At 40.2% G+C, this 27,352-nt stretch overlaps 1 protein-coding gene across 9 annotated transcripts in view; it reads right to left on the reverse strand.

Annotated features, from left to right (window-relative positions):
- otofa (otoferlin a) overlaps positions 1-27,352 on the reverse strand; it is a 114,414-nt gene that overhangs the window by 23,798 nt on the left and 63,264 nt on the right. For all 9 annotated transcript variants that reach the window (XM_051960997.1, XM_051960991.1, XM_051960992.1 and 6 more), the window contains exons 6-20: positions 15,000-15,073; positions 14,645-14,771; positions 13,267-13,321; positions 11,745-11,876; positions 9,046-9,108; positions 8,543-8,627; positions 8,221-8,380; positions 6,633-6,819; positions 5,469-5,655; positions 4,629-4,852; positions 3,507-3,615; positions 3,175-3,361; positions 2,870-2,990; positions 1,693-1,793; positions 1,143-1,233 (exon numbers count right to left, since the gene is read on the reverse strand). In XM_051960997.1, coding sequence (XP_051816957.1) covers positions 1,143-1,233; positions 1,693-1,793; positions 2,870-2,990; positions 3,175-3,361; positions 3,507-3,615; positions 4,629-4,852; positions 5,469-5,655; positions 6,633-6,819; positions 8,221-8,380; positions 8,543-8,627; positions 9,046-9,108; positions 11,745-11,876; positions 13,267-13,321; positions 14,645-14,771; positions 15,000-15,073 — 1,903 coding nt within the window. The remainder of the gene's footprint in view (positions 1-1,142; positions 1,234-1,692; positions 1,794-2,869; positions 2,991-3,174; positions 3,362-3,506; positions 3,616-4,628; positions 4,853-5,468; positions 5,656-6,632; positions 6,820-8,220; positions 8,381-8,542; positions 8,628-9,045; positions 9,109-11,744; positions 11,877-13,266; positions 13,322-14,644; positions 14,772-14,999; positions 15,074-27,352) is intronic.

Raw genomic sequence — 27,352 nt, forward strand, 5'->3', positions numbered from 1 at the left:
AAAAATACATTATTTGAATTTGTGGCAAATACTTGAACATACATCGAGCAGGTGTGATGGTGAAACCACTCTGAAAGTTGTTCCAACCGGAATAGTTATATAATATTGTTATTGGGCTAAAAGAAAATCATGGCTTTCAAACAATTTTCTGTGAAGTTTGGTATTTCCATGTAAAATAAGCCATACACGTGCACACTCACACATTCATAGTTGTGGGTTTATTCATGTTAATTTCAAAATAAGAAAACTGTTGTGGCTGCTAGACACTCAGTTTTTAGAAACTACACAAACGTCACTGACTCTATAAGCATTGCTGGTAACTAAATGCTATGCCGTGGAGTTTCTACATATAAACGATGTCTTTCACAACCATAAATAATTCAGTGATTTACATTGTTGCCTCACAGTGAGAAGGTTCTGGGTTTAAATGTGGTTTTCAGCTGGAGCCTTCCTTTGTGGCGTTTGCATGTTCTCCCAGTGCCTGTGTGAGTTTTCCATATACTTTCTGAAGACATGCATGGTGGATTAATCGATGATTCCAAATTGGCGTACACGGTTGTCTGTCTCATTGCATTAGCCCTGGTGACTGGTGATCTGTCCAGAGTTTCCAGACCCTTCAACCCAATACAGCAGCTAATGAATAGATGTAAGTCTATGTTGTATGGCTCTTTCAAATTCACACACTGTCGAGTTCTGTGAATGCAGACAAACGTGTACCACAGAATTGTTCTTTTTTTCAATATGTGTTCGGAACAAATCCTTCAAAGCATCACAAATGAATACACCTGGAAGCTATTCATCAACTAAATCACTGTTGGCAGTTTCCTACAGAACACTTTGCATTCTTTTTGCATTTTCCTCTTGAAGCAAATTAAAGTTGACCCACAGTCAAACACAGACACTGAACCAGACAGAATGTGATGATGACAGCACAGCAGATGCATGCAAACGATTTCAAGGAAATTACTACAAGAGAGTGAAAATGTACATTCAGAAATTAATTTTCTTGTTTGGCCTTTACAACCACTTCAAACTATTCACTCACTCTGGCGATGAGATCAGCAGCTTGATAGCAACCAAATGAAAGCGTTCTCTCTATTTGTCATGTCCGTCCCTCTGTATTTGAGAAACATAAATCATACCATCTCTCTCATGCAGGACTTGAGCCGTTCTCGATCAAGTTTGGTTCTGCCTGCCTGGTTCACATCCTTGTTAGCCAGAGTCACAAACCGGCTGGAAAACACATGAAAGAAGAAACAAACAAGTGCCTGGGCTGGTTATATACGTATTTCTATATATAAATAAATTGCTTTTTCAAACATTTTATCTTATTCCTCTGTGCTTTATGAGAAAACATAGAGGTAGTCATTATACATGCCAGCAGTTTCACAAAACCACTAAGAGAAAGAGAAAACAATAACGACACTGCTCACTGCTTTCATCATGACACTTATAATGACTGTGTTTGCTTCACTGCAGAGCGCTGCTTGATGAGGATGAGAGAGGCAGCTTGTGCGAGAAGTTTTAATAGCATTCAATACAAAACTAGCTATTAAGTACAATAGAGCTCAAGGACATACAGCTGTTTTACAGCCGTTACTGCAAGGAGAAACTCGTATCAGTTCTGACAGCTGAGCCTTAATGCCAATTTCAGTACAGACCGCAGACGATGCTTATTAATATGTAGATTACCTGCAGCCGACGCTGAGCTCCTCCAGCACTCCTCTGAGTCTGCGCTCTGGAAAGGCCTTCTCCGTCTTGATGATCTCCTGGACATCATTCAAACCCTCTTCCTGTCAGGACACAAAAATACTGGAGCTGAGGACAAGTCAACTTGTTGGTACTCACAGGTTTGTAATTGCCACTTATGCAGATACTGGAAAGGATGCAAGCAGATCAGTGACGAACTGAAAATCAGCTGAAACACAGCTGCAGCAGTAAGAATCCTCCAGTGATTAGGACCACTAATCAGAGCTGCTGTGGCTGTCCTCCTAAACTGACGCCACAGACAGTGCACTACTCATAAAATGTCTCTAAAATACAAAAAAAAACCTCTATGAAACAGATGACAAGGTGTTTCAGACTGGACACAGGGGTTTTCAATAGAAATTTGAGTTTCCAGCATGTTCGTTATGAACCTGACCACCACAGTGAATGCATAGTCCTGACAGTGAATCACACAAATGGGAGTGTGTTGATCTGGGGCTGCATGAGTGCAAAAGGTGTTTGGAAGTTGACTTTTATTGATGGCACAACGAATGCCTGAGGATATACTAAATAAACTGGCTGACCACATGACACTTAGCCTCCAAAAGCTTGCAAGGGGAGCAATATTCCAGCTTAAGAATGGCCAAAGCTCACTGCCAAATTCAGGCAAGAGTTTCTAAAGAAGGAAAAGAATGGCAGAACATCTCTCCAGAAATCTGGTGTCTGCCCTGCTGAGGGCGATTTAGTCTGCCATTAGCATAAAGGTGGACATGCTTTACAAAATTACAGATTTAAAATTCAATGAGAAGTGCACTCTGTACTGATTTCTTTGCATTCATTTCCTACTATACCTGTATTTTTAACAACATAAATCTAAACTACTAGTTTTTAATTTTACATCAGACCAAATACCCTGCTGTGACACAGGCCTGCACTTACTTGTGATGTTAAATGTATACTAAGATGGTGAAAATGGCACCTGCATTAGCATGCTAACACTGCCTTTGTGAACATGTCAGATGTCTGATTTTAGCCCCAAACAAAGTGATGTCTTTGTTCTGCCTCACAGAAACATTTGCACCTATGCAGACTTCTAGTTAGTTGTTAACGGCTACACGTTATCGAATTTGAGTTAATCTGGCCACAAGAAACATGTACTTACGAGCTTGTCTGCAATTTTATCCATCATGTTGGAATTGTAAAGTCGTCTCCTTTGGTCCTGCCACCAGCTCTTGATGTAGACACATGGCTTCTTTTCAAAGTAGGGAAGATGGAAGTAGTTCCTGTGAAGTTTACACCAAATTAAAGCCTGAAGCCATTAGATGTTGTGTAACAACTCTCTAATTATAGCCAATATTGTCAGCACCGTTTCTAAAAATTGCACAGTACTTAGTCTAAGAATGTTTTTTTAAATCCAACTATAACAAATTGAACAACGCAGTCAGATTTGTTTCTGTGATCTCTGACCTGTCGGTGATGACGGGCTTCATGAGAGGAGTCGAGGAAACTGAGACGAGGTCGCTGTCTTCATCCGCCTCATCCTCACTGGAGTTTTGAATTAGCTCACTTTCCTCTTCTTCACTCTCTCCGTCTTTCTTCCTCTTCTTTGACAACGAAGGTTTGCTCACTCCATCTATCTGGTTGCCATAGTTACCTGTTAGATGAGCATTACATGTGGTTAAACGGTGTGTATGGCTGCAGTAGCTACTGACTTCTGCTGACTGTCGGGTTTATTTGTTGTATTATAAACTTGTGGTGTGCAGGCCAGTATTAAGAAGGTTAGGAGAAAACATACTTACCTATTGTGATTTCAAAACTAATCGGTTTGTCACCGATCTTCCTGTCGATCATGGTGGCTTCCAGGAAGGAACCAAAGAGGAAGAACTCGTCTATTTTCCCTGTAGCGCTCTGATGGAGTGACAAGGGCAATAAATATTTTATTGGAGTGATCTGTTTAATTGCATTTTTTCACTTTACACATGTTACCTACCTCCTTTGTAAGTACATTATTTTATTTTTAAACTACTTTGTATTCATTCACATGGTTTCTATTGAAATCTAAACATTAATTATTGCTCGTTATTATTTTAAAATGCAGCATTAATTGACTTTCACTACAGTGCTTTCCAATACCATATTAGATGCCTAAACCCATTTCATCTGGCTACTGAAATCATGCCAGACTCAGTTTGAAGTGAACAATACTCTTGGGCCAATATATTGCCCCAAATGCGGCACAGATGTTGCTGCTCTGGCACCGATTCTTGGCCCAAATTGACAAAAATCTCTCCAACAATCTGACTTTATTTGACTTCAATTTATAGGTCATAATCACACTGTAATCTTCTTGAACTTAACAGACAATATTGGTTTTGTGTTGCACATCTATTGTCAGTTATTTACATCGGCTCCTTTACTCAAAATTAAGAAGATTAATGCACTTCTTTAGTGAATGATCCAAAACCAATGAGGCTTTGCGTTATAGATTACCAGTAACTACCAAACACACAAACACAGTTTCACTTTTATTATTTAAATGGGAGTAAAATAAGCCTATTTGCAGTGTTTCTTTGGATAGTATCATTTCCTTACATGAGTAATCTGTCTCTCCGTTAAAGTGAAGTAGCTTAACGAGTGGCACAGACTCATGCTGGCATGATTGAAGAGCTCAGGGGAGACTTTTACAACATTGCCCTGAAGCAACAACTGACACCTCTGATTTCCCTAATGAGCAGTTAAGCACCAATACGAGGGTCGATTGCAGTATCTTGTTGTTAACTGTGGGGGCAGGAGGTCATTAGAGGTCACACAGCTCTCATGGATCACAGGGCACTTAAAGTCTCTCTGTTTAGTCAGACAATTATGCTGTGAGTACTGGATGACTCCACCGCTTCAGTTAACCTGTTAGCAGTTCTCCTTACCTCTGAGATGTTGGAGACGGACTCCACCTGAACCTCAGTGGAGCTGATGATCTCCGGTGAAGTGGTGTCCAGGATCTCCACAGCGACGGAGACAAGGAGTCGAGCTCTGAAGGACACTCCTTCTCCGAGTCCCTCGTTCAGGTCCTGGTGCTCGTCCATCAGGGTGTACTGACGGGTGGAACCGTACATGTTGACCCAGGCTGGACCCAGCGTGGGCAAGAACCCTGAAGAAAGAGGCAAGAAATGTCTGTAGGACATTTTTAATTGACTACTGCTCTTTTTCTTCAATTGAAGGCCTTTCAACAAGTCTACAAAAAGCCAGGCAGCGATCAAATTATCTGACCATCAGTCCTCACAGGTAAAAGTATGTTGCAGCAAAGTCCTTGCTTTTTCAAAGCAACTGTTGGAGTTATCACTTGATACCCAAAACATTCACCCACTGGTGGAAGCGTAAATGTGTCACTGCTTGTGTGTGAGAATATTACTGGAGGCATCAAAGTAGAAGCACTTGTGAGTTTATTTGAGGTTAAATGTCAAATGTCTGCGTTTTACACCTGACATTTTAACAGAGTTTGATCATTTCTCATTACACACTAAAATTCTCAATGAATGACATGCTTTGGTTTAACGTATGCTAATGTATGTGTTGACTGCAAGCCAACTAGAATATCAGCCAGTAAATTCTGACAGACATTAGAGGGGTCAGATTGGTCCCCCACAGCTAATTACGACACACAGGGAAATATGAACTGTTTAAGGCAGTATAATTAATGCACTCGACGGCTAATCAATGCTAATAAGGCAAAGTGCTTGCATGCTACTGCGTGTGTTCTGACCTACCTTTATCACCATCGTTTGATATCTTGCGTAGGTCAATGAAGTGGGTTCCTATGGCAACGTCGTTGACCTTATCCGAGTCTCTTATTTGGACCTTCAGCCTCTTGCAGAGGGGAGGGAAGAGCTCAGTGAAGATGACCTGCTCATTCCAGATCGGCTCATAGCTGCTCTTCTGGACTGAAGTCTTTCCCTGGAGACACATAAAGGAATAACACTGAAGTCACAGAGGTGTAAAATGTTTTCTTAATAGTCTGAAACAAATTGGCTCAAAGGAAATTCCTCTTTCATAAAGCATAGTCGGTGTAAGAAATCAAGCAGATATCTTCCAAAGTTGCAATATTTTTAGTAATAAATATTCTTTATGTAGCAGTCTCATTAGGAAACCCTGCCGCTTTGAAGAGGGAACCTCCTACAGTAAGATAGGTTTTGTTTTTTTTTTGCTGGTCGCAATGAAACCCCTTTAGAAAGGAATCTTCCTGCAGCCAGTATGAATGGTGGGACATTACAGGAGCAATGTTCTCTGTAATTAGGGGCAACAGGTCAGTATTGTATTGAATGTCAAGCTTTTGTTAAATATTTGGTGTTAACCATCTCTAGTCATATTTTCAACCAGTCTTGGCAGAGGATTTGATTTTTGATGGTCATTTTTTTTAATAAAGCTCTAAAATCAGACCAAAATAAAGACTGAATCGCTTCATAAATGAGAATTTAATGACAAGCCTCAGGTTTAGCAACTTTTTAAATTTCTCCTTTATCTCTTTATCCCTCCCCTGTTTTATTTCCACTTAATATTGATGGATATTTAAGCAAGCAGCAAATATAGATGGTAGAATTGTTTGCATGTGGAGTCAATAGATTTGTGAGAATGGGCTCGATGTGGATTTATATTCTTTAAAACTTCACAACTTTTCTAAAACTTTAGCTACCCAGTGGTCCTAAAATATTTAGAACTGGAATGAAATCTTAATGACTGTCTAAATAAACTGTGCCTGCTGCTCCTCTATATATATAGCTTTTCTTAGTTTCACTACCTGAGCACCTTTAAACCTTGTATAGGTATCCACACTTGTATACACTTTCAAACCCACAGTGTTTTCCAGGGGAATCGTCCCTTGTGGATGAAGAAAGTTGAAGGAACAGCAGGGAGCAGCGAGTGGAGGAAGCTACCTTCTGCCCAGCGAACTGCACTTGAACGTAGGGGTCCACGAGGTCTCTGTTCTCTCCAATAAAGGCCTTTTTCACGTTAGCCATGATGCTGGTGTTCATTTTAGGAAGTCCCTCAGCACGGTAGATCTTCACATAAAACCTCGCCCACTGTCGCTCTGCTGGGATCCCCTCTGGGAGCAGGAGGTTTCTGGAAAACAAGCAGCAAAACAGTAAACAGGCCAGGAAAAGAAGTTTGCGACTGCATTTAAGAAAAGTACAATCTGGAGGGGAAACTGGGTGATTATTTAACCCTCATGCACCAATGGGGACATTTTTGTTCTTTTCATTTTGATTTTCAGATCATTTTGTTTGTGTTTGTACTTTTGGCAAAAATTTGGTAAAGGCATACATTTTTGGAGAATTTAGAAATTTTAACCTCAGCCCCCATAATATCATAATATATCAATAATACACTATGTGCACAAAATTGTTTACATTTTGTCACTGCTGTTCTTGAGGCCCCGAGTGTAATGTCTTTTGCTTTGTTTCTGTTTTGCTTTTAATATTTGTTATAAAAATGTACTTTATTCTTATAATTTCATGTACCATTCTCTGTATTATATTGAATTTGTGGAAAACTACTGAGAACTCCAAGGCCGTGTGAACTGATAAGGCTCACCAACTGACTGTAGGTTGCACACAAGGTTCAGACAGGCGTTTGCATGAGCTGTTGCACAATCGCCATCAAATGAACACACGTTAATATTTTAGAGCAAAGAAGAACTTGTGGTGTGGTCGAACACAGTGGGAGTGTGTTCCTGTAGTCGCCCAAACCTTAATCATTTGCTCAGAGACTCTGTCCTGTGCATATTGATTCATTTGCTGCAAGTAAAGAATTTGACTTGAACGAGACGACTCTGTTAGGAGCTGGTAGGACTCCACTTGAGAAGACATTTCCTAACCATGCTACACTGCAAATAAATAATATTGCATTAGAATCACTGTTGGTGTTAGTCATTGACATGGCCAGCTAAGAATTCACAGTTTGGTACTTACTGTATAAAAACCAATTCATTTTTTTCCTTTTTTGAAAATAAAAAACAACAATGACATAATATAAACAACTGTCATTGAAAGGGTTAAAAACCTGAATATTAATGAATATTTGGTCATGATCAGGACCAATGTCGATCAAAAGATAAGTCATGAAAAGTGAAAAATTATACTAATATATAATGTTTTTCTGGCATTGTTGTAGTATGGACTTTTTTGTCCTTAAAGACCTCGGTGTAACTTTTAAAAATGGACACCTAGGGGTTAAAAGATGTTACATAAATCTTTGTAATAATAGTCCTTTTCATTCAGCATTAGCAATATATATACACTACACTGTATCGGTAAAATTAAACAAATATATTTTTATGTAGATTTTATTCTTATTAAAAGAGAAAATCCAAAAAAGAAATGCCATGAATGCAGAAAATGATGAGATATTTGACCCCGTAGCTTAAAAGCTGTCCATCTTTTTTGTACACTGTAAAACAATTCAATTTCATGATGCCAACTTTTTAAAAAAATTAACTGATTCTGATCAATGCCAGCTTCTTACCCTTCTATATCATCTTCATCAGTCTCGTTGGCCTTGTGTGGGGTCTTGATGTTGTCACCCTTCCCGACCACAGCGATGTCACACTTTATGTACCCTTTGCACCCCGCTGTGATGTCATCAGGATCAGACAGGATGGCCCACTTGTGGTAGAACTGATGTTCTGGGATCAAACAGGCAGTCAGTCAATCAGTATAGCAACTGAAGATAAACTCCATCTTCATGTGGTGCAAAGTGAGATTTGACAATAAGACTTTTATACATGAAACTGTCCAAGTTAAGAGCATTTAAAATATTCAAATTGGAGCTACAGCTTATAGTTTACCAGGCTGAGAATAAACAGTCCCGACATCCATCTTGAAGGTTCCCACCAAGGTTCCACTTCGTAAAAGATTCTTAGAATGAATAACCTAATTAGACAGAAATGAGAATAAAATATTAACATAAATTTGAAACTTCTCAAAATGTCTTAGGGAGACATGTACTGTTCGGCTTTTCACTTAATGTTAAATGCATAAGTCTTATGATGTCTACTCCATTTTACATCAGGAAGTTCCATTATTAGCTCATTAAACATTCTAATTAATGCAATAACCAGCCACATCTTATAAGAATCTTTTATACTTTTCCTTATATAGTGTCGGCTGCATTAATATCTCATCTGTACCATCAAGAATTAAGAATTGGAAATGTACAGCTGAAGTTTTAATAATATAATGTTGTCAGTCTGTGTAGTAGAACTTGTACAAAAGAGGTAAACAAAAGGTGATGGTAACAGTTTGCGTAGCTGCACTGCAGTGTGTACATTTTGTGGTACAAATGACTCACTGAGAGTTTGATGATCTTGTCAAACATGACGTCAGGAGGGACGTGGAAATCAAACACAAAATACTGCAGAGAGAAGAGAGAAGATTTTCCATTAAAGCTTATTTACTTACTGATAAGACTTTCTTCTATAAGATTAGCTCTGGGAGGAGAAATGCACCAAAAGGGTTGTTTTCAGATAACGTTATAAGTTCAGAAAATTCCAATATAGACTTTGACTACTGAGTGGAGGGAAAGATAAGAAGTGCGATCCTGATTTTCACATCAGCTCTGCAGGAGATCAGCTGCCTTTGCAGGGCTGTGGGAGTTTGATCTGATGATGAATTTAGAGAATAAAGTTTCACCGGGAGCCACAAAACAGAGCAATGATGCTTTGGAAATAGATATATTTTTAGGAGAAAACATTGCAGACACAGCTCCAGTGCTTCAAGTTTAAACATGAGAGGCTTGAAAAGAAAGAGCAAAATATAGATCTGTGCTCTAGGTGTTCATGTAAAGCTACACTGCAGGGTATGTGAACCTCTTCCAAAGTGAAACTACAGACTAAAGCAAGTGGGCTACACAGACGCAGTTGCGGCATGACTTTGTGGTTCTTTTTGTGTAGATATCTTGTGTGATTTTGCATGTGATGGTCGTGTTTTTTTTTCTTGCAGTGTTCTGCAGGTTATCCTGAACTCCAAATCTCTTAGCAACACACTTGTATTTTGATTAAGAAAATAAAGAGGGTCTTTATCAAAGCTTACATCTATAACAACCGATTCAGACAGAGGTTATTTTATGCACATGCTACTGTGCAATAGCATGATACAAAAAGGCTATGTGTACTGATCACATACAGCTTTAACCAGGAAAAAACAGAAATGTGATGAAAGCATTTGTTCAGAATTGTGATAAAAAAAATACTCCTCCTGGCATAAATTAATCTGTTTTTGAGACTGTCATTGCACTTTCAAGGTAGCTCAGCTACGACAAAGACTGCTTTTTAGAATATAAAAACCCCATAAAAACACACTAAAAAACTGATTAGCAGCAAAATCTGAATCCTGAAAATTCCCTGCTTTTGGCTTTGCCTTTGAATTTTTAAATTAGAAGTGTTAATAACAGTCTCTTCTGTAATCTGTCTCTTATCTCAACACACATTGAGGCTAAAACATACATTAAAATAATATCTGAGACCGGGGAAAAAAGTGTTGACACAGGATCACTCCCATGGGTTTAACACTTTAAAATTACACTGTTAAACATTGATTAAGTATACTGTATGGAAAGTAGGTATGTTAAGTCAGTTTTTTAATCAGAAATGTGATATTATTCAGCAATTCTCATGATAATGGAACTTTTCCAATGTAATCAGTGACCCTCTAAAGACCAGACATGATTAAATTTTCCCTCCACAGCTAATTTCCGATGATTATTCCTGGGAAGTGTGACGGCAGCTGAGACATCACAGAGCAGAACAGGCAGAAACCAAAGCAGTTGCGATATGAGCACAGACAGCTTGAAGGACTGTTATCTTGATCGATCTAGTTTCCACTTTGTCCATCTACTGGGGCTTTTCAGTGAAACAGGAAGAATCGATTACAGAGCAACTGTCACCTTCACTACCTGTGGAGCACAACAAAGAGGCCGAGCTCTGCGTGAGCCTCACTGTGACTGAAGCTGTTCTGACAGAGATTCTCTGCTGTTCAGGAACAGTCTGATCAAGAACAATCCATTTTAGAGAAACAATGGGCAAACAAACAACCCCAGAAAGAAACTCTGAATCTTATAATGAATCGATGCTCAACCAACAAACTACACTGAGCAAATGGGATTAGTTTTTTTCTCTACAATCAAAGGTTTTTCTACGTACTTAATGATTGGTGGAATAAACACAAGCCTCTAAGGTGATAGCTCATAAAATTAAGTCGTATCAATTTGTATTTTTACAATATTTAAAAATAATTTTAGGGCTTTCTTGTTTCACTAAGTAAATTCTGTTTAATTTTTGTTTTGGAATGCAGTTGAGAATTTGGGTTTAAATTACGCACAATATAAAGTTAATGCAACATAATTATGTCAACCCAACCCATCAAAATAATGTATGCAACTTTAAAGGTTGATCTAAAAGAAGAAATTAGATGTTTTTTTAACCTTGCTACTAAATTAAGTGTTGGGAATACGACATTTGAATTCATTTATAGAGTGCACCAAACTGTGCTGGGACATTACTGCAGGGAAATCCTGAACTCAAGGTGAAGAAAATTAAGTCGTCAAGCCAATTTCATTAACTTGAATTTACTTTTATACCAACTAATACAGAAATTTCAGTTGAAATCAAACACGATATTGAGTTGATGCATCATTATTAGTCAACCCAACTAATTACATCCTGAGCACCAACTGTACGTGTTGCAGCATTTACACTGCATGTAAGCTAGATTACATTTATGCACCATGGCATCGTGCTTTTACCATAAGAGTTGAGCTTAATCTAATCTGAATAATGGCTTTGAATTAAATCACAGCCTGTTTAATAAGAAATCCCAGCTGAACATCAGTGTCGGCCGTAATGAAATTTCTATAAATATACATCAACTTAAAATACACAACTGCATAAGTTAAACAATGTTTTATGGGGTGAACAATACGAAGGAGAAGGTGAATACAAGCTCATATGACAATGTGTCCTTTTCCTGTTTGCAGTGCTAAAAAGGTCTCACCTCATTGTAGTACGGACAGTTGGTCGACTCCTTCATAGACGTGTATTTCTTGTCATCTCCGATCTCCACACACACCACGGGGTCCATGTTGAGGCCTATTAGCTGCCGGGCCTCGATCACCGTGATGCTGATCTGATGGGAGATATTAACACATCAGATCTGACCGGGCAACCTTAAACAAGCAGACTTTCCTCCAACACTGCCATCATCAATCACTCAACTTACTGCACGATAATTACCCCCGAGGACAACTCACAGAAAAACCATTCAAACTAATGACTCCGAGTATTGGGGGCTTTTGCCTGACTGCACTGTTTTAGCCTGTGATTCTGCTCTGAAATCTCCCCAGGCTGAAGTAATAGAGCAGCTGATGGACAAACTAGAGGCAAGCTGAAGGTTTCTACATCCAAGAAACATCCCTCTGGTTTAATTAGGCTTTGGATGACGAAGAGGAACAGAGGAAAACAAAAGGAGGGAGTCTGCAGCTCCACGATTACACCGAGATTACACCAAGCATTCATGTTTTTAAATTAAACAGACCATAAAAGTAGGCCAAGGGCTAACACCAGAGCCTCGCTGTGTTGTGTTTTCATTGATGTTATGGTGAATGAATTTAGTGTGGCAGTTGAAGCAGGCAAACAGCCACGATGGCAATGAAAACAAGGACTCGTAGCTGTGCACATATATATTTATAAAGCATAGTTGGACACTTAACCCCACTGTGCAGCAGTAAAGTGGCATTTTTACGCTATGATTTCTGTAAAAACTAAACAAAGTGTGTAAATTATTGAGTAGAATTGTATTGCCTTTGGACAGAAAACAGCTAATTGACTGTAGTATGTCAGCGCCAGAAGGAATTGAGAGCTATTAATCTTCTTGTGTATCTGTGGGCAAAAGCATGAAGAAAAATGCTGCACAAAACGTCAATGCCGCTAAGTGTATTGCTGAGGCCAGAAGATGATAGAAGAGTGTTGAAAGGGAAATATGTGTCTTGTCTCCTTCTTTATAGTTTAAAATTCCATTCCTGTATAACCGTGTGAAACATCACTGCTTGCACTGTTTGGTTTTATGATGTGTATTTCTTTGTAAGCAACACTTTATCCCACCATACGGCGCTTTCTGTGCAGCATCTGCTCTTTGTCAAGAAAAGATTAAAGTGTGTGAATTCGATAAACATGATACTACATGTTAATTAGTGAGCCTAAAGCTCACAATTACAAGTTCATTTAAACTTTAAAGAGCTGTTTCCACCTCCCACCAGTGTTGATGCTAAGCTAAGCTAATCACCTCCAGCTCCCTGTAAAAGTGGCATATTCTTTGTAGCTGACTCTCCTCAAGAAAGGTAGCAAGTCCATTTCCCAACAGCTATACAAATTCTATCCAGGTAAATAAAAAAACCTTCACAAATGTAAAAAGGAGTGGAGATGAAGATACATAGTGACACTCAAATCCATCAATCCGTCAACCTGCGCTCTTACCTACAAATACACACAAATGATAATGCACAGGGAAGAAGAAGCACCTGATAATCCACCGGCCTTCCAGAGCTTGGTTCCATCTTGATGTCTGGCTTTGACCTGAAGGGATGAAGCACAGTTAAGGATTTGTTTTTACAGTGGATTCGAAGAGCAGAGCTGGGTTTGAGTAATTAAAAGAAAGTAAAAACTGTCCGATTCCTGCCTCTTAAATGTGAGCGTTTCCTGTATTTTTTTCCTTCTCTGTGACAATGAACTGAATATGTTTGGGTTTTGGACAAAAGAAGACATTTGAAGATGTCATCTTGAGCTTTGGGAAATACTCATTAATGGTTTTATCAACCAAACAACTAATCAGATAATAGAGAAAATAATCAACGGATTGACTATCAGTAGAAATAATCATTGGTTTAAGGCTGAGTATGTCCTCTTGTGCTCCATCAGGGAAAACTGAGAAAGCATGTGGGCTCCAGCTTATTTTTAACTTAAAATCTTCAGCCTGTCCTCAAACAAAAAACGACCACATAGGTCGTCTGTACATGCCCGTATTACGACCCAGTGTTACGTTTTGACGTATGCGACCTCTGGCGGTTGAGTAAATATCGACACTCTGGAGTCGCAGGTGAAACGTCATCATGAACAAACTTTTATCTAACACTATCCCTGTCCCTATCCCTAACCCTAACCTTAACCTTAACCCTAAAAACGTGTTGGGAAAGAGAGAAAAAAGCCGTTTTGCGATAGAAAAGCCGTTTCGCGAATTAAATCCCGTAATGCGCTCGTTTTCCCCGTAGGGGCGCAAACGTTCATACGACCGCATAGGTCGTATTCCGGTGCACGGTGCAAACGACCGATGCGGTCGTATGAATATGAACGTAGCTTTCTCCATCCATAAGTGTAAATTAAGAATATACTCTGAGATGGTGGAATCAGCTTAAGCTGATTTAGGTGCATCAGCAGTTTTTGATGTGTAGTTCTGATTGAATGGATTATCTATGATTTTAATCCTCCACGTTTCCTGCACTGAGATCTTCTTGTTTATTTACTTGCAACACACCTTTAGATGACGTCATCTGCAGAAATGTTGCAGAATCCCGGCAGCTGGGCTTCGAAATACAGACTGTATTTCTTTGTTATTTGCAGGCCTGCCTTCACAGAAGCTGGATCAAGCCTATTCAGCAGCAGTAGCCTGAAGAAACTGCCTTTGAAGGAACTGTTTTCAAAGAATTCTAGATTTTCCCTTTTTAAGCGATTGGAACCAACACAGTCCTTTTTCTCTGGTCACAAAACCAGAAATAATTGCATTGCATTAGACAGCATTTTATGACATAATTGACTTCCCGGTTGCACAATTCCTCCCTGAGCCTGTGTTTGTATTTGAGTGCTATTCTCTGCTGTGTGTGCATGAGTGCATCACTGCAAAACCTCTTATTGGAGACGTTGGTGGTGACGGCGGTGACTGAGGCCAAAGAGATGGTGTCTGGGTCCAGTGTTCCTGCCAGACGCATCGCTTTCCTGTCCAGGTCCTCCATATCCAGGACTGCCGGCTCATCTGCTCAAATAAAGCAAAACGCCAATTAAAAAGTCACATTTATAAGGTCTCTAGCATTTTCAGTATTCTGTGTAAAGGAAATCTACCACTTTTAAGCCAGCACATAAATAAATATTTCAGTAGCTTCTAATCAAAATTTCACTTTTGTCCAAGATTCAAATAAAAATTGATGATTAACAAAATCATTAACTTTTGATAAAAGACTCTCTGAACTGTGTGATGTTTTACCTCCTTTCTTGTGGTCGTCTTTAGAGCTCTTGATCTTGCCAAGCTTCATGGCTGAGAAAACTCCCCTCCCTGCTCTAGTAAATGAGAATGAAACAGAGGAAATGACAGGAGATAAGAGGGAAGCGACATCAGGAAAGTGGCCAATTTCACACTTGTCTCGTAAAGTTCACTCTCCATCGGGAGGCACATTTAAGAAGACAATGGTTAAAACTAAATGCTGAACTCAAATTCAGCGAAAACCACTTGTGTGCTCACTCAAAATGCAACCCAACACCATAACATTGTCCATATATCATGGCCATCTTTGTACCTCGGCCGGACATTTAATTCCAGTTGATTCAATCCCCCCCATCACCACCAACCAATTCTCCAGACCCTCAATCACAAAACAAGAGTATCCGATGTCTCCACATTGATATTATCTGGATCACATATCACCGCAGCAACAAAGAGCTTGTGATGTCATCAGCGGGTCGACAAATGAGGGGCCTTAATAATTAAAAATGAGTGTGACCGTCCAATTTGCTGCGGATATGGATCCATGTCAGGAAATTAATGAAGAGGAGGGTTTTCCTTTTGTTTCCTCAAGCATTCAGAGTCAAGTGTATCAGAGTTCAGCATCTGCTTTGATCTTGAACGCATTATTCTAAGCAACCTTCAACCTCAATTCATGGAATATGGAAAATTTGAACTATATGACACCATCTCATTTGACAGCTCCATGTCTAAGTGATGTTGATTTGCGAAAACAAAAGTCTACTCTTCCATGAACGGGAGGAAAACGGACAAAAAGTGGGAAAAATATCTTCAAATATATGCCAAACCTTCTCCCATCAAGTTAGAGCACATGGAGGACATTTGCAGAATTGGTTTCTCAGTTTACATCTTGTCTATAAAGCAAAGTTTGACCTCTTTATTTCCACCTAGTAGGCAAGTTTGAATGAACAAGTCTGCATCAAAAACCAAAAAAAAAAAGATGAATCTATCAATCAAAATTCACAGACAATAATCAATTAAGTCATTAAGTGAAGAAACAAAGTGTCTTAAAGTGTTGGACTGTATTTTAGACCAACTGATTGATTAAAAAAAACTATTCGATCAAGAAAAGCATGACCTGCATCCATAGTCAAGCCCAAATTCAGATGTTCCAGAAATCCAAACCATTTCTTTGTCTCCGTATGATTTAACTTTAAGCTACCAAAAGAAAAGACACACACACTCAACCACAACGTGTGAAAAAGTGCTTTTTTCATACATACCACATGAAAGACACCAACAGAGAGGTCAGATCACTTTAAATCCACCCCAAGCTCGGTCCTATTTTAAGCCTATATCTCCATGTGCTTCACCTGTCAGGTGCAGATTAGTGCAGACCAACCAGGCAGATACAAGTTGGATCGATGAGTGGATGATGCAGGGCAGACAGGAGGGGAGGAGGGGGGAGAGAGGGAGGTGGAGAGACATGGTTGGAGATACAAAGAGAGGAGGAGGATGAGGGGAAGGATGGAGGGGTTGGACTGTACACCAACAGCCGCCACCTTCATTGTACATTTTATTTTATTCTAACAGCAAGTAATTTGGCACTGGTTCAGAGAAATGTTTACATGAAAATTACTGTCATCAATAATGGAGCTCCACATGTGGTGGGAGACTATTACAAATCTATTGTGTGGCAAAAAACAACATTCTTGGTCAGCATATTAAAATAAAGCAAATCTCAGTGGCACCAACTACAGTAAGTGTGGGAATACGCCAAAGCAAGCATGTTCTTTCTTTGATTAGGAAAATTGTCACAGGAGGAGACCAAAAAGAAGAAGAAAATTTAATCAAAAAGAGTAAATATTAAATGTAAATATCTTGCAGAATTTTCAGTATAAAGATATTTTATTTTCATTGCATTGTGCATTAATCGCGCTTAAATCCAATTACAAACCTGAATCTTAAATAATTTCTTAACCATAATAGGAGTGTTTTACCTCGAAGGAAGTAGATTATTTAGCACTGAATGTACATTGTGACTATGTGAACAGAAGACACACAACATAATGTCTTCCATCCTCACAATTGTTTCTCTAAGGAATGAATCATCACTCAGTGGATTTATGGAGCATCCAAAGAAAAGCTGGACCATCCTGTAGTTGAACAATCCAAGATATAAAGCTTGATCAGCAACCATCTGCAACTCTCTCTTCATTATATGATTTGTTTCCTTGTGCAAAGGATTATTCCTAAATGATCCAAATGAGTGTTATAAAGCTAGACATTTTCTAATCTACCACCTCTATGGTTGAGGTCTTTTTGTAAAGTTCATGGACCTAAAACTACTTGATTAGGATTGGAAAAGGACAGTGTTTGGGAATGGTGGTCTGAGGTGACAAGGCACGTTTTTATCAATCTTAAATAGGGTATAAAAGAGATAGCTAGGAAATCAGAGGGGAAAGAGAAAGGCTGCTTCACTGCAACCATCTAATAGGTTTTTGTAGCACTGTCACAAAGGCCACACTACTTCTTTCCAAGCATCAGCAGCACTATTTGCAGGGTTATAAAAGGTCACTTCTCAGGAAAACATACAGTATTAACCAGAAGTGAATAATCAATATCACTTAAATGTCAAATGATTCAAAACTGTATTATCTTAACAGTAATTAGATGAGATAAGATTAGATAAGAAGTAATCTAATTCCTGTATTACCATACAAGAATTAGATTACTTAAAATAGATTTACAACACAGAATTGCTGGTCCCACTGTAAAAACCCAATGCAGTCAATATGCTTTTTGTGACAGAGATTCAAATCTATTTTTTCAATACTTCATATGTTTACCTTTATTTCTGATAACAGATTCTTTTTTTTTTTTTTTTTTTTTCTTTCTTTTTTGTCTGCATTTATTCTCATTGTTTAACTCCATGAAAGGGGTGTCAACACTTTATGAGATTAATGCATATTTTAGTCTTGCAGCCAAATATCTTATTATTTGGTGCATGCGTGTGACCATCACCAGCCCTCCCTGAAAGCTAAGCTGACACTTTTTATTACATTACCCTGTTTAAGAGCCAGGGAGGGCAGTGCTACACCTCAGTGGTGATGTGAGGGGAAACAAAGGGGTGGACAGGACGAGAGGGGATGGACAGGGACAGGGTCTAGCAAGCAATGCTATTACATCTGAAGAATATCAGGTGTTGTGCTATTCCCAACTAATAATTACCCATCAATAAGACAAAAAGCAAACACATACACAAGAGAACAGAAAACCAAACAAACAATAAATAAATAAATAAATGAAAGAATAATTAGCCAGACAGTACTAAACACCATAGTTGTGGGTGTCATGTTAGTATAGAGTGGAATAGGCCAGATGATACTAGAGGAAGATACTAGAGAAAAGGAGAGAGGGTTTAGTTTGAGATTAGACTCTGGAGAGAGTCTCAGCACATTCCGGCGGGTCCCATCACTGCTCAACAGCGGAACTCGACAGGAGCTGGTGGGACCTGAGCAAACATGCACATGCAAGTGTGAAAGACCCCGAAGCCCAGAACAGCCATCACAGCAGTGCAGTGCCAAGCCGACAGGGCACCCCCCCACAGGCCGAGGAGCCACGGGGCAGCGCCCCCAGAGAGCAACCGGGGCCACCATGTACCACACGGACCCCGAAGACAAGAGGGCGAAGCTACCAACACCCCCAGCACGCCGGAACCGGCCCAGGCAGCCCGGGGCAAGCGGACCCACCCGCCACCCTAACCCCAACCCCGCCCGCCCCAGCCCCCACCAAACCCCCACACCCCACCACCCCACCCACCCACACCCCACCCACCCCCCACCCCCAAGGGGGGCCGACGGCCCCAAGCAGCCGGGAAGCCAGACACAGGGGCAGAGCGCCCCGCCGAAGGGACGGCAACCAGCCCAACACCGGGGCAGGCCGCCACCGGAGGCCGGCCGGAGGGAACCGGAGCCGGGACCCAATGCGAGTCCAGAGGGCAAAAATGGACAGAGCAGTGGGGCCCGGCAACGCCAATGGGGGGGGCACCCCGCATACCCACCCGCACCAGCCCCCGGGCGAGCACAGCACACCCAAGGCCCCCACATCCCGCGACACGAACCAACCCCCCCACCAGGATAGAGGCACCACACACAACCAGCCCGCGCCAAAGCCACAGCACCCACCAGGACAGCCAGTCCAGATCCCGCAGCCCAACAAGGGTCACCGCACCAGCCGGGACCAGCAGGACACGCAGGAGAACCCCCACAGGCCCCGGACCCCCGGCCCCGGGGACCCCCAGCCACAGCGACACGGATGATGGTGCACCCCGCCGCCCCATAGCCGTAAAGCCATATGGGGGCCAGATCCCACCAGAGAGGCCATAACGGTGAAACCCACCCGTTATTCTCCTATTAATATGTCTCCCGATCCCTAACGGGAAACATTATCCCAGCACCGTGGTAGTGTAACCCTGGGTGTCATGTGGTGCATTAAAAGTGGGAAGGCTGGGGGGGCGTTAGCCAACCCAGACCTAGCCCCAAGGTGAGTGTGTGTGGTGCATTAAAAAAAAAGATTGGAGAGCAGGGGAGGCAGGCAAGAGGGTGATGAGGGGGAGACAGGGCCGTATAGCCCTGCCACCCGCCCCACCACAGTGCCCATCGATCCCACCCCCACCTGCCCTCGGGGCCCTAAATGTTGTGTCCCTATATGTGCCTAAAGGTTGCTATTTACAGTGAGGTGTGAAAAATGTGAGGTGCACAATCAGAGGCATTCTGGTGTGGATCTGGCCCAAGAGGACAAAGCAGTGGGGGAGGCAGGTAGCAAGACCACCGGTACTGACGCAGAGGGCCCCCAGAGCCAAGAGGCAAGGGACCGGGGAGGGCCCACACGAACCAACTGGCCCAGCCGGCACAAGAACCCCCCGGGAGCTGCAGATCAGAGCAGCGCCCCGGCAGGCACCGTAGCCCCAACACAGGTCAGCCACATGCGGCGCCCCACCCCGAAGGGGGGACCAGGCCGCGCCACAAGGAAGCGAGGGCCACAAGCCGCCACACCCACCGAGGAGCCGGCACGACAAGGACGCAGGGCGCCCACCCCGCAGCGCCCCCGAGACCCCACCCACCCCACCACACCCCAGGACAGCACCAGGCCCGGACGGAGGCCCCCAGCCAGCAGAAACTGGACTCCAGTGGGGGCACACAGGCCAGGATGAAGGCCTGTGCCCAGGTGGGGCACAGATTCAATAACAGATTCAATCTTCCTCAACATGGAAGACACCTTCTTCACAGACATTTTCTGTCAGCTGCTCTTTGCTGGAGGTGTTGTGTTTTTCTACCTTTCTCTGTAAAAATTCAACACAGATGTTCTGTTGTATTCAAGTCAAGCAATATATTTGGCCATGCTTGAGAAGCTCTTGTGTGATTTTGGTGGCATGCTTTGGATCATTATCATGCTGGAAAATTCCTCTTTTGTCAGACTTCAACAGAGTCTCCTCATCAGCTAGTATTATGGTGTGTCCACTGGCATTCATTGTCCACCTATAAATGTTATCTCCTAAACACCTTTCACACACATGCAGCCACATATTACATTTGCCACTATGCATTCACTGTGGTAGTCCTGACCAGGGTCATGTCAATTACAGGATCGGCGTTCCGATACCCTGGATCGATGCAAGTAAATTTTTGTCCTAAGAACTCTGAGAAAAATTGTACACAAAGCCGCTATGTGCATCAGGATATCGACCAGTTCTTCAGAAAAGTCATGAACACCAATGACTTTCATGCATTTATGAGTCATTTTACAAGAGGATAACAAAATATTGTTATGGATTGATATTGTTGTTGATGTTGAGGTTTCAATGTTTATTGTTCAGTTTGAGATTTACCTAATGTCAGTGAACATGCCATGTTTAGTTAGCTCACCTCTGATTGGCTGAGAGTCAGAAATAGTGTGTGCATGTTAGAGCTAAGTTATAGAGTTTTTGTAGTTATTTTATAGCCTGTGTAAAAGTTCAATAAACGACCAGAGACCAGGACAAAGTCACACTCATTCCTTTCAGAGGGTCGCTACAATATGCTGCTCTGTTTTAGAGCAAAAAGTTAGCAAATGTAGCATAATCCAATGTGGCGTACAACTGGCGAATGTAAACAAAGCCATCTTATAGTAGCGTGTGACAACTTATTTGTCCTCTCTGCTCACTAACTAGTTCCATGTAATCAGTTCGGACATAATGACGAAACGCCATAGGTCGAGAACGCCATAAACTGAGGTCCCCCTGTATACTTGACCATATCAGACATGAATAAATGTATCACATCTGACCAAAAAATGTACTCTCAATGTTATATGAGGATTAGTTAGTGGTACTATGTCTGGTTCTATACCTACTGATTAAAGTAGCAACTGTGTTTCTTCTGATTTTTAAGCTGTTTTTAATGATTTTTTTGCATCTTGTCCATCTTTGCGAATTCCTATAATGATTTTTAAGTATTCAACAACATTTTTCCATGGAGAGCCATGATGCAGGCATGCAGAAAGACACAGCCCACAGATCCAAAACTGATAAAGTTCTGTTGTACAAAGCACATTTATAACCATGTTCACATAACAACAACTGTACTCAATTTATTCCAGTGATTACAGTGTTTTAATTTGTGCGAGTGAAAGTGTATTCACTTCTGTTGTTCTATTTTCACTTTTCATTATCGTCTTATTTTTTATTGTTCAGAATTATTTGACATATGAGTGATATTGCATAGGGGTGTACTCACTTTTGTTGTGTACTGTCCAGGTTAAATAGTTGAACACATTTAAGGAGCAATGCTAACATTTTTCTGGTGAGGACAGTCTGTTTTGTATTAGACACTGCAATCTAAAGGGGAGAATCATTGGAAAATGTATGGTAAAAATAAGTAAAGACAAACATCTTACTTACTTTTCTTTGGTTCCCTTCATTTTGTTTTTCTTTCCTTTGCTTAGCCAAGTGAGAATAAATACACAAACATCAGAGTCAAATGCTTTCAGTAGGCGTCTGTGTCTGAGTTTAAAATGAGTTGAACCTTGAAAGTTTTTCACATTTAAAAAAAACAAACAAAAAAAACAAGCCATCCCTCAATGCCGATTTAATGATGAAATGTAACCTTGAAAGACATCAGTTGGAGGCAAAGAAAGTTCACAACTGGGGGTTTCCAATTACACGAATGCAAATGTGCAAATTTATTCTGGGAGTCTGAAAGCAAAACTCATAAAATGTCAAACTTTAAAAGGAAATAGAGACTTGTTGAGACCTTTTCTTTGGTTCCTTTGATCTGAAGTACAGACCATGACCATGACTGAACCAGTGACACTTCAGACCAACCAAACCAACCCAACACACAAATTAACACCTTGAATGTGAAGTCATGCACATTCAAGATTTGTAGATACACCGATAACAACCTGACTAATGTATTAAAAGCACAGCTGTTGCATATTTAACAAGCAGAGAAACACGTACATGCATGCCTACAGCTGAAAACGAACTGCGCTATATGTCTGAGGGTTATTGTGTGCAAATTAATAATACATGGAAGCAGGAATGAATTGCCTCATTACACATGAAAATCGCTTCAAAGATGAATGATGTAAGTGATGCAGAATTATTTCCATCTTCTGTATCTGTGTGCTGTATTACCCTCACAGTTATCTGTAATGTGCATGTGAAGCAGTGGGAGAAGGAGCAGAGGGATGAGAGTGTTAGATGCAATTAACTCAGAGAGCTGCCTTTGAACCTTGTGTCACTGTTGTATTGTTGCTGTGACTGATTTGTGGCAAATATGGTTCTCTTTTATCTACTGCACTGACGGCATGAATAACCCCTTCAAATTCTGAAATCTCTAGATAACAGACATCTATGTAAATGGTACACTGCAACTGTATTTTTCAACCATGACAGGTTTTTATATGTCTGTTTTTTGCTGATCAATTAAACCTCTCTTTGAATAACAAAGGCTTAACACAAACAATAGTGTTACTAAATATTACTAAAAATCCATTTCTGTGCAGATGACACAACCATGTATGTATAAGATTCTTCTTAAACCTTTCCAATATCGACATTAAAGTCTAACATTTTTTCTTGCAGATTACATTTTTGCAAAACCTCAGACTGGTATTGAATGCAAACAAGGCAAACTTGTCATGGTTTTAGATACTTGACTTCGGCTTGTTCAGTCATTCATTCAGTTTGGCTATTTTTTGTTTGCCATTATTCCCTTTTTCTCATTTCCTGTCAGATTTGACCCTTTATCCAGTAACGCCTCTGTCTATAAACTGTATCTACCTTTAGCTCTCCAATACTTAATTGTCAGAGGGATGTATTACAAAGTGACAATAATGGGCTAGTGAGGTATGTTAGATTAAAACTAGAGTTTTCAGTATAAAGAAGGTAACTCTCTTTTTACCTGCTAGCTGGCCTGATGCTGAGGAGATTCTATTCAGAGTTCAGAATTCAAATCTGCTGTAGAAAGTGTCAACCTTTTGCTATTTCTTTTCCAAACAAAATTCTCAATGAACAATAAAGATTCCTGCTAAGTCATAGGTTACTAATATCACTGAGCAAAGTTCAATCACAATAGAACCAACTGTATTCACTTTTTGAGTATGATTTTTAAATCAATAAAGTTTACAGTTGAAGAGATCCAATGTGCAACTGTCATGGTAGAAAAAAAAGTGGCTACAATGAGAGTCACTGAGTAGTAAAACAAATTAATTAACTTACACAAGTAAAACATTTAATTACTGTATTTGCTGGCACTTTTAACCATAACAATTTTTTGTATTCTTGATGGTTCTCCATTCTAACTTTTTTGACTGAAGTAGGTGGGATATGATTGGTTCATTCTGTTTAAAAAGAAAGTTTACAACCACAGTGATGATACCCATATTGTCGGATTTGGGTTTCTGGTCGAAGCACCTAACGCAAAAAGAATGTGTCAAACTCGCTTGGAAATAAACCCCCCTGATTATCTTTGTACTACTGTTAAAAATTTCAGATATTCTTATTCAAAGTTTGTTTTCCTGTCACTTGCTTAGATTATCTGTGTATCACTGTTCCTGGTTTTCTTTGTCTCATCATGCTTCTCATCTGAAATAGCCTCATCTGTGGTCTCCCGAGTGATCACTAAGTCTGAGTCCTTCTGTAACACAATGGATTATTTTTTTAAACTCATAATTCTTGGTACATGTTTGTCAGTCTGATCAGATAGTCATTTTACTTTTAAATCCCAATGAGTGTTTTTTTTTTCGATCTTTGACTTGACATAATAAAGTCAGAATGCTGCTGATGTACCATTGTTTGCAGGTTGTCAGTTTTTTTTCTCGATTAAACCTGCTTGTGGGTTTGAAAGACATTTATAAAATCCCTCCAAAATCACACCATTTATCAAAACCAGAAACTGTGCAAACAGGAAGAAATGTCCGATTTTTCGACAAACCTAAAACTAACCGTGCGTGATTTTGTTTTGTGGGGAAAATTAACCAAGCTTAAAATTGTGAAAATATATTTTTTTAAAAAACACTTTATTCTATGTGACGAGTGCACTAACTAGATTGTGCTGAAAAACAAACCTAAACCAAGCTGAACTAAAAAATGAAAAATGTCCAGAAACTGCGTCAGAGGGTTAAATCGAGATTTTCACTGCAGTTAGCTTTGTACTGACCGAGCTTAGCCATTATCGCAGCTCTCTGCGGTTGCTGATACAACATTTTAATTAACATATACTTAAATTACTGCTGGGATCTCTATCGTATTTAAGTTCCCCTACACAGTTTACTAGATTAATTACTGTGTTGTTTGCACCTCAGAGGATTTAGCTTCTGTCACTTGTGATTCATTGCTACTGGACATGAAGGACCATATAACTAATTGGACATTTAATGCATTCCTGAATCCACTTACCTGCTGTTTTAACTTGTGCGTATGGTGTCTGATTTCTGAATTGGCTGTCTTTTATTAAATACTTATGCATAGTTTCCGGTTAAAACATAGCAGTTACTTAGAATTACAATCATTTGTTTTGTGGTCCTTTGTAAAAGTTCCACTCCGATCATAATAACTGAATAAAATGGAGATGAAAAAATACCCCAGCAGCAATTAATAATTCACTGACATATAGCTTACTATACGTTCTGCTCTGGGGGCTCTGCTGAATGGGACTCAATGAGATACTGTACACACACTCCGGTTCTCCCTCACACACACATGGATTAGATGCACATATTCCCATGCCTCCAAGATCCCCCGAACCTGAGCCAGACAAAGATCTGCTCCACCTGATAACACAGCTGCGGAATGAAAACTCTCACTAAAACAGAACTCCCTGTCCTGCAAACTTATTGAGCGTCCTGCGGTCCTTTTTTTCGATTTCTCTCAATACCTGATGTTTTTCTTTGCCAGAATTCTTTCTCTGCAGCTCAGGGGCATCCACTGCTGTTTTCAACTTCCCACTTCGACTGTAGCGAGATCTCAACTTCTGCAGGACTTCAGTAGAGAACATCAATACTGTTTCTCATCCCTGTGATACTGACATCGCTCCTCAAGTGTGTCGCACCGCTGCTTCATTTGCCCACGAGTTAATTCATTCATCAGTAATTGATATTCTTTGCCTGTGAGCAAGTGTTCGCTTATAACTTTACCCTCTTGAATGTCACTTAGTTAAAGGCTTATGCAAGTTTAATGCACATGAGAAAGTCCTCTGAGCTTTCTTGGCCTACATACAGCAAACAAAACAGTTTTAAAAAATCATAGGTCCAGATTTTAGTGCCTGTGTATTTACCTGTAGAGTAAATACACTTTAGAATATTTAACAGTGTGTGTCTGTGTGTGTGTGTGTATATATATATATATATATATATGGGGAAGGATCAAACTGAGGAAGCAAGAAAATATGAGAATAACGGGCAAAATGGAGGACAAAGTGAAAAAGAAGAGGCATGAAAATGTACATTACGCAACAATGATTTTTCTATGAACACTCATTGCCGTTTAAATTTTAATATTCACTGCAAATAGAACTCTTGCATTTTTTACTCTATTATTGCATCAACCGGGCTGGAAAGAAAACCTCCGGACAACAAGCTCTGACTCAGACTGTATCAAAGAGCTTTGGAACCAAAAGGCTCCTTTTGTCTCGACGTGTCTGACGACATTTTAGGGATTCCGAAGATTCTTTAAAGTAGTAATTTCCAATGAGAAGATCAGCTCCTCCGTATTGTGATAGTTCTTGTATGACACCTATCTGGGTCAAACACATAGGTGAAGCAGAAACGAGGTTTTACCCCAAGAGGCATGTCCTCATGTCATCATCCTGTGCTCCCTCATCAAGGCTCGCAGCGCCAAACAACACAAAGGGATATTTATACTGAAAGGGGTCGCATTTACATACCGGCAGTATCACACAGAACCACTGCAAATCACAGCAAAACACAGCAGCAGAGCAGATGAACACAAAGCAATCCCTCGAGGGAACACGAGCACATGAGAAGAAACAAGGAATGTCAAAAAAATCTGAAGAAAACTGCTTTAGCCGTGTATCTGCCTCAGCAGAAGGGAATAAGCACAAAAACACCAGAAGACAAATAAACATATATTCTATAAATAATTTTAAATCTGCCAATAAGGACTGACAAATAATTATTTCACTGTAAAGAAAAAAACACTTCAATAATCTGTATTTTCAGAGCAGTCATCAGTAATCCTTAAACAGAGCGAGACTCTATAAATTCTTATCTGTAATTGTAGTGTCAGCAATGTTCTGACTCACTGATCTAAAGATTTTTGCTGACAAACGTTTGCTGTTCGCTTGAAAGTTGACAACTTGTATAAGTGTGCTGGAAGTGTGCAGTCCAATGTGTGTGTCATAACACTGCTTCAGGTGCATATTAGGCATCAATAGTGGCTGTATATAAGTTTAATGGTTTAAAATTGAATCTTATTTCTTGGCAAAAAAAACAACAACAATATTTGTATCTGATACACAACTTAGAAGATGGCACCTTTTGTTTGGACCAATTTTTCATGTGAGCAAAAAGATGGGAACAGGGGTGTTTTGTTGCCCTGGTGTGTCCTATTGCATTGATTATTCAGACAATAAATAGATCTCAATGTCTATGTTCACTTTAAGATTTGGGTTTTGCCTGTGAAGACTGTGTCTATAGTTAGAGGTGAAACCAATATGAAAAACAGAGAGCTATCTATGAGTGGGAAACAAGCAATTGTGAAGCTGAGAGAAGATGGAAAATCAATCAGAGCCATTGCACAAACACTGGCCATAGCCAGCACAACCATTTGGAATGTCCTGAAGAAGAAAGGAAACCAGTGGTGTACTAATCAA

The sequence above is a fragment of the Acanthochromis polyacanthus genome, chromosome 16, assembly GCF_021347895.1.
Source record: "Acanthochromis polyacanthus isolate Apoly-LR-REF ecotype Palm Island chromosome 16, KAUST_Apoly_ChrSc, whole genome shotgun sequence".
Lineage (NCBI taxonomy): Eukaryota > Metazoa > Chordata > Actinopteri > Pomacentridae > Acanthochromis > Acanthochromis polyacanthus.